Source organism: Lycium barbarum, chromosome 3, assembly GCF_019175385.1.
Source record: "Lycium barbarum isolate Lr01 chromosome 3, ASM1917538v2, whole genome shotgun sequence".
NCBI classification, from domain to species: Eukaryota; Viridiplantae; Streptophyta; class Magnoliopsida; order Solanales; family Solanaceae; genus Lycium; species Lycium barbarum.
Genome location: NC_083339.1, coordinates 107646263 through 107654905, shown reverse-complemented (window position 1 = coordinate 107654905; position 8643 = coordinate 107646263). Strand labels below are relative to the sequence as shown.

The 8643-nt window shown below is 39.8% G+C and overlaps 1 protein-coding gene across 1 annotated transcript; it reads left to right on the top strand.

The window, feature by feature from the left end:
• The first annotated feature begins 2155 nt into the window (after positions 1–2155).
• On the top strand, positions 2156–3994 carry LOC132631104 (uncharacterized). The gene is made up of 5 exons (XM_060346704.1): positions 2156–2275; positions 2733–3140; positions 3275–3375; positions 3469–3570; positions 3787–3994. The coding sequence occupies exons 1-5, from the start codon at positions 2156–2158 to the stop codon at positions 3992–3994; spliced, it is 939 nt and encodes a 312-aa protein (XP_060202687.1).
• Positions 3995–8643: the final 4649 nt, after the last annotated feature.

Sequence of the window (8643 nt, the reverse complement as noted above, 5' to 3'; positions counted from 1 at the left end):
AAAAAGAATTTAAAGCGTTCAATTCTCGGATAGATCATATTCCAGGAGCCCCACCATTACTGAAGGGATCAGACTCAAAAAGATATGTGCAGTTGCTATACTCGCCAAGCGCCGTGCCTAAATTAATCCCACAGAGATTCAAAATGCCTGATCTGTCCAAATATAATGGGACCATGGATCCTCAAGAGCATGTGACCTCGTACACATGTGGCATTAAAGAAAATGATATGCAACCGGATGAAATTGAATCCGTTTTGCTCAAGAAATTTGGTGAAATATTGTCCAAAGAAGCAATGACTTGGTACTCCTTGCTTCGGGAGCATTCAATCCATTCTTTCAAAATGCTTGCGGATGCTTTTATCAAAGCACATACTGGAGCAAAGCAGGCGTGAGCAAGAAAAGCGGACATATTTAAAATTGCCCAAGGCGATGACGATTTGCTCCGTGAATTCGTTATAAGATTCCAAAAGGAGCGGATGCTGCTGGCGGTTGTTCCGGCCAAATGGACAGCAGACCATTTACTAAGGGATGAAACCCTAGAAGTTCTAGTGCTTCGTTAAAATTAAAAGAAAACCTATTAGAATATCCTGCTACAACGTGGGCAGATGTTCATAATAGGTATGTATCGAAAATCCGGGTGGAAGATGACCAATTTGGACTGTCGGCTGGATCAATCGGTCAAAGTCGGAACTGGGACAAGTTAAAGAGAAGTACTGATTATGGTTCCGGATTGGAAAAAGAAAGGTACCAACCTTATGATCGACCGGAGCGGCCCCGTCTGGGGACTGAAGGAAGCTGTGATAACCAGTTCGAGAGAACGAACTTCAAAAAAAGCGATTTTGGAGATGGCCAATTTGTATCAAAGGTCGTCTCGATCAACGGTGCTGAGAGCCCTAGTTTAGCAAATTATTGTTTCAACATCGATGCGGCTGGACTAGTTACGACTCCTAAACAGTTTGATGATACTAGGTGGCCTGAACCCATACGAACAGATCCTAGTAGGAGGAATCCAAATTTGATTTGTGACTTCCATGAGACTCATGGACACTGAACTGCATATTGTCGGCATCTTAGAGATGAAATCACACGGCTGCTAAAAAATGGACATCTGAGGGAGTTATTGAGTAGTAAAGCCAGGGACAGTTATGGTGAAAATATGGGTTCAAGCAGACATGATGATCTGGGCGAACCAAGCTAGGTGATCAACATGATAATGGGAGGAACCGAGATCGCGGGGACACCTTTCATTTGTAAAAGAACTATATTCACGATAACGTGAGAAAAAAGATCGCGGAACTTTGTTCCAGATGAAGCGATTGTGTTCACTGATGAAGACGCGGATGGCGTTACTCTTTCGCATAACGATGCCTTGGTAATCTCTATTATGATTGTGGATTTTTAGGTTAAATGTATTTTGATTGATCCGGGTAGTTCCGCAAACATCATTCGATGGAAAGTGGTAGACCAATTGTCGATGCTGAACAGATTAACACCATCGTCTAGGGTGCTTAATAGGTTAAATATGGCAAGTAAAACGGTAAAAAGGGAAATTATATTACCAATCAATGCGGGAGGAATGCTCAAACATACCAAGTTCTATGTTATTGATGGCTATTTGAGCTACAATTCTATCTTTAGAAAGCCATGGATACGCGATAGGAAGGCAGTACCTTTGACATTGCATTTGCTTCTAAAATTCCCAACACCGGATGGAATCAAGCAAATTCGGGGTGAGCAATCAACAGCAAAAGAAATGTTCGCTATTGAATCACATGAGAGAGAAGGACCAAAGCATGAAAAGGAAGGAGCATCGTCAGCGAAAGAGAAGGGAACTGAAACTAAAGCAAAATATCAATTATAGCAAATCGGCTCAGTAGCTGCACAGATCGAGGGTTTGCAAAAAGTAGAGAACACTGAGCTCAATATGGAAGAACCTGAGGAAATGAAAAAATATGAGGTACCAAGGTCATTCATAATCTCGGATAAATCAGGCGCCATAAAATCCACTATAGAGGAGCTGGAGCAAGTCGTTCTTTTTGACCAGTTGTTGGATAGGAAGGTATACCTGGGCACCGAGTTACCCTCGGAGCTCAGGCATAACATTATTAAATTTCTTAAAGATAATATCGATTGTTTTGCTTGGTCCCACTTAGATATGGCGGGGATTTTTCCGAAAGTGATGACTGATAAACTCAGCTTAGACCCAAGGTTTGCTCCGATAAAGCAGAAGAGGAGACCCATAGCTAAATACAAGAATAGGTTTGTTAAAGAAGAGGTAAGTAAACTGTTAAATATAGGATCTATTAGAGAAGTAACTTATCCTGCCTGGCTAGCCAATGTGGTAGTAGTACCTAAAAAGGGAAATAAGTTAAGGATGTGTATAGATTTTAAAGATTTGAATAAAGCGTGTCCAAAGGATTCGTTTCCTTTGCCACACATTGATCGAACGATTGATGCCACGGCAAGACATGAAATGCTAAGCTTTCTTGACGCTTATTCTGGGTACAATCAAATAATGATAACCCAGATGATCAAGAAAAAACCTCATTTGTTACTAAATACGGTACTTACTGCTATAATGTTATGCACTTTGGTTTAAAAATGCGGGGGCCACTTACCAGCGTTTGGTTAATCATATGTTTGAAAATAAAATTGGTAAGACCATGGAAGTATATATAGATGATATGTAGGTTAAGTCACTTTGTTCGGAAGACCATTTGAGTCACTTGCAGGAAACATTTGAGGTGCTCAAGAGGTTCAACATAGAGTTGAATCCGGAGAAATGTGCTTTTGGTGTTGGCTCAGAAAAATTTCTAGGATTCCTGGTGTCAAACCGTGGAATTAAGGTCAACCCGGATAAAATAAAGGCTATAGAGGAAATCTTGGAGGTGTTGGAAGATGTAAAGGCAGTACAAAAGTTAACCGAAAAATTGGCAGCATTAAGCCGTTTTATTTCTCGTTCCTCTGAAAAAAGTCATCAATTTTTCTCGCTGTTAAAAAGGAAAAAAGATTTCAAGTGGATGCCAAAATCTCAGCAATCTTTAAGGGACTTGAAGAAATATCTTTCAAATGTATCCTTGTTGTCTAAACCACTGGAGGGTGAGCAGCTCCTTGTGTATTTGGTCGTGTCCAAAGTGGCGGTAAGTGCAGTTTTGGGTTGAGAAGACAAAGGTACGCAATTTCCTATTTATTATGTTAGCAGAACCTTGGAAACTACCGAGACCAGGTATCCGCTTCTTGAAAAATTAGCTTTAGCATTAATAACTGCCGCTAGGAAAATAAGGCGTTACTTTCAATGTCATCCTATTTCTATCGTAACAACTTATCCATTAAGGAATATGTTGCTAAACCTGAACTCTTAGGTAGGTTAGCAAAGTAAGTTGTTGAAATTAGTGGTTATGATATTGAATATAGGCCAGGAATAACAATAAAGTCTTAGGTGTTGGCTCATTTTGTTGCTGTTTTCAGCCCTAAAATGGTACCTGAGGTTGAAGGAGAATTTATAATTTCTTCTGAGGCATTACCCGGGGTCTGGACCTTGTTTATATATGGGGCAACTAGCGTAAAGTGGTCAGGATCGGGTGTAGTGTTAAAACCCCCTCAGGGGATATTATTAGACGGGCAATTAAAACTGTACAATTGACTGACAATGAAGCCAAGTATGAGGCAATGATTGCAGATATGGAGTTATCTCAGAATTTGAGGGCTGAGGTCATTGAGGCCAAAAGAGACTCCCTCTTGGTGGTTAATCAAGTCCATGATATTTTTTTATGTTAAAGCTAACAGGATGCAGAAGTATTTAGATAAAGTTCAAATACTGTTATGCCGTTTCAAGGAATGGACCATGGAGTATATTTTGCGAGAGCAAAATTTTAAAGCTGATGCCCTAGCAAATTTGAGATCATCGACTGACGCCGAAAGAATCAGCTCGAAAAAAGTTGTGCTGTTGTTAAATTCGGCATTAGATCTATCACGCCCCAAACTGGAGGGGTGAGACCGGCACCCGGTGCCATATTCGGCCCGATCGTACCACACTATAACTGTAACTCTGGAGGGGTAACCCTCAACTTAGGCCAACGAGGCCTACCTACAAACAGACAATACCAACCAAGGCTGACAAGGCCGTATCCTGAATCATCTGAACATAACATCAATCTCGTTTGATAGGTAAGCACACCCAAGAGCGTGTATGTGTGTGTATATATATATACTGCGCAGACCGACGAGGCCGCATGAGCTTCTACAAACAACACTACCAAAATGAACATATACAAGGTCCGATAAGACTGCTACACTGACATACATAACATATAGGATACGTTTACAAGCCTCTAAAGAGTAATGACTGTATATGACTAGGACAGGGCCCCGAGCTACCCATCATCTGTATATACACAAAATATTGGATTGGGTAACTCTGAATGACATAAAGCTTATCATCCTAGCTAGTACTCGGCAATCTACTGAGGCGATCTCTCTGGCTGCCTATCTGAACCTGCGGGCTTGAAATTGATATTGAACTGAAGTATGAGATAAACTAAAGAGTCAATAAAGAATCTAGATATACTTACCTGCCTCGATCATCTAACAGCTAAACAACGTAGGATCAAACTACTTAGCCTCATGTATGGCATCTACACAAGTGCAAATAGCCCCGAAGGAACTCTATATAACCCCAAAGGAAATCTGTATATATATAGCCCCGAAGGCAGTCAATCTCTGTATAGCCCCGAAGGTAGTCTGTCTCTGTATAGCCCCGAAGGCAGCCTGTCTTTGTATATCCTCAAAGGCAAATGTATAGCCCCAAAGGCACTCTATATAGCCCCGAAGGTAATCTGTATATGTATAGCCCCGAAGGTAGTCAGTATATGTATAGCGCTGAAGGCAAGAACACATCTGTAAAGCCCCAAAGACAATCTATATGGCTAATAGCCCCGAAGGCAACTATCATAGCCCCGAAGGCAAACATCGTAGCCCCGAAGGTAACCATAACTCTATACATTCTATAGTCATGCCTTCTACCGTTCTAACTACTTAGCTAACTCGGTTAATCATAAGCTCGTTCTCAATAAAGGAGAAGTACTACAATGATGTCATGTAACCTAAATATAACTTTTACGAATTGCACATTTTTGTGCGAATAGTCGAAAGCGGTCGACAAGGGAAATCTTGCCAAAGTGAGAAAAGGGGATAGCCTTTACATACCTTGAGATTGAACCTTCCATGACGACGATTGCATTCGCCTCTTCACAAGTCGTCTACAACAAAAATAAGACCAACATCAATAAATACATATCTACTATCTAGCTACAACAACTTGCTTGTTCCACAATGAATCGGACAACATCTCCCCTAATTCTTCTACTTTCCCCAATTTTAAAAAACTATAACCATACTAAATCCACCAAATTCCAGCCACAACACAACCTAGAAAATTAGCAAACAGTCCATACCACTACAACGACATCAAAATATGATTGCTCGCTATTAATTCCGTATTTCTCATCCAACAATTTAGATATGACTTGGATGAACTTAAATATATCTAAGATAGGAGAATTCTTACCTTATATGTCAAGAACTACTCTTCTTCCACCTTACTTCACTTCGAAGAAAGCTCGGATTCAATAACCGGACAAAACAGAACAATGAGATCGAAGCGGTGCGCAAAACCCGTATGTTGTTTCGGTAACTGGTTTCTTCGTCGAAGATCTTTTATACCTATTCTCCAGAAAAGTACTTCTTTTTCTCCTCCTACAGAAAATATATGAACCCTGTATGTATATATTTGTTGCTGCCCAATACTCATCTTAAGTATATATCTCACTTTGATGAGATATTTTAATTAAACACTTGTAAAGTTAGTGGACCATGGGCCCCCTTTCTAGATTACTATAATACACCTCAACATCTAAAGATGACACCTAGAACACTAACAAGACTTTTAATTCATTATCTCTGCTACAATTCAACATTTAACCAGTTACACATATAATTAATTTCTTGATCTCAATAAACTTAAATAGTAAATTATTTTTGACACACTTCATATATTCATTATCATGATTATGTGATATGGTACTAGCCCAAAAATACAGGGTATATATTGGACCGTATTTCATCCCAAAATGTCAAACTTCAATGAAACTAATTCTCTTCAATTCGTTTAACCTCTAAACCTTCCGATATGTACAAAACGGGGTTTTAAACCCTTATAAACATTAAAATAGCATAGCTCATCCGAACTTACATCGACTAAATCATAACCTAAAAGATAATCTCATTCTTTGATCTTATGACGACGATATCATGACACAACTCGATGTATGAAATTACGGGATGCAACAAGATCCTAGTCGTGATGAGGTGAACTCTACCAACTTGACTTGGGATTGGCGTAACACATATATAGATTAACTTTGCGATGGCAAGCTACCTGATGATGTGAAGGAATACTGGGCACTACGCGCAAAAGCAGACCGGTATTGCATAGTTAATGGATGGCTGTATAGAAGGTATTTCTATGATCCACTGGCTAGATGCTTAGGACTGGGAGAAAGGGATTACGTAATGAGAGAGGTGCATGAAGGATTCTGTGGGAATCACTCCGGTGCGAACTTATTGATAAGAAAGTTGATAAGGGCAGGATATTATTGGTCCCAGATGGAGGAATATGCAAGAACATTTGTTCAGAAGTGCGACCAGTGTCAAAATCACTCCTTAATGATTAATCAACCGGCAGAACTTTTGCACCCAGTGGTGTCACCTTGGCCTTTCATGAAGTGAAGGATGCACATTGTGGGGTCGTTGCCCGTGACACCTAGTCAAGTTAAATTCCTGCTTATTATGATGGATCATTTTTCAAAATGGGTGGAAGCAGGAGCTTACAAGAAGATAAGAGAAAGGAAAGTCATTGATTTCGTTTATGATCGTATCATTTGCCGATTTGGAATCCCAAATGAGATAACCTGTACAATGGGGCACCATTTGTGGGCAAAAGGGTTATGGAATTCTTGATGGACTGAAAATTAAGCGGATTACTTCAACTCCTTATCATCCAAAATCAAATGGTCAAGCTGAGTCAACCAACAAGACAATCGTGCAAAGTTTAAAGAAACGGTTGGAGTTGACAAAAAGAAGATGGAGGGAGTTGCTACTAGAAATATATGGGCACACCGGACAACTATGAAGCTCAGCACGAGGGAAACTCCATTTTCACCAGTAGACGGGGCCGAGGCCTTGATCCTGGTGGAAATCGGGGAGCCTTCTTTAAGGTTTCCTCATGCATATGAAGAAGAAAATAATGAAGCATTATTGGTTAATTTGGACCTGCTAGAGGAACACAGAGATATGGCTTTACTCAGGATCGTTGCGCAAAAGCAAAGAATGGGTAAATATTATAATCACCAGACCAATCTCAAATACTTCCAAGTAGGAGATTTGGTCCTTCGGAAAGTAACCCTTAACACCAAAGACCTGAATGCTCAAAAGCTTGGTCTGAATTGGAAGGGGCCTTACCGGGTAGCAAATATAACGAGGAAAGGTTCATACCAATTGGAAATGAAGGACAGGACTAAATTGCCAAATAATTGGAAATGTCAATCATTTGGAGCGGCATTATTGTTGACAGTATGTTTCAGTCAATTATGTTTTACTTATACTATCGGGAATTTCAGGTGCAATTGTGATGGTTTCGAGAAAGCGGAAGCAGATAACACCAGATCCTATTCAATGAATGCTTTCCCTGAGATTGACTTTTGTCCCAGGAAGGGTTTTTGCGGCAAGGTTTTTAATGAGGCAGCAATGAAAAGCATCTTACTTTATTTTGAAAGAATGGGAGCTTGTTTTGGATAATTGCACTGGGGATTGTCGAGAAGAGGGTTTCACTGTTCGTGTCCTCATTTTTCACACTCAAACACTGGGGTGGGGGGGGTGGGGGTGGGGGGTGGGGGGATAATCCAAACTGTCGCGCAATTAGAAGATAGATTATAACATTCATAAAAAGAGAATGAAGGTTCTTGAAAACACTGGGGACTATTACCAGGAGTTGATCCCGTAAAGAGTATTCATAACTCCCGGAGGAACCTTGGTAGCCCCTTTTATGTTTTTAATTTTTTTTTTGTAATTGTAAATTGCAATAGAAAGTTCAAAAGTCAATAAAAGACTAAAAATGGAAGCTTGATTACAGCTCATTTTACATTAAAAAACAATGCCTGAAATGAATCGGAGACATCCTATTCATAAGCATAAATGCAAGGTCCTTGTTAATAAAATTTATTGTGAAGAGTTATGCCTAAATAAAAGTCGGATAGAAATTACCCGGCATAAAATGCAAACTAAAGGACGAATTCAAAATTCCATGACAGTTAAAGCAAAGGTTGAATCAATGTCAAAAACCACCATAAAAGGTTAAGACTTGATAGTAACATAATAAAAATATCATTGTCTTAAAAGCCAAACAGACTAAACCAAAACACTATTGTCTTTAAAGGCCAATCAGGCCGAACCAAAAAGCAACAAAATACATACTTAAAATTTTGGGGATACACTCCCCTCATCAGGATCAGTTGCACCGGAAGTAGCAAGGTTATTTAGTGGTGGAGAAAGAGTTGGGCTCAAAGGATCACCTTGTTCATCCTCAGT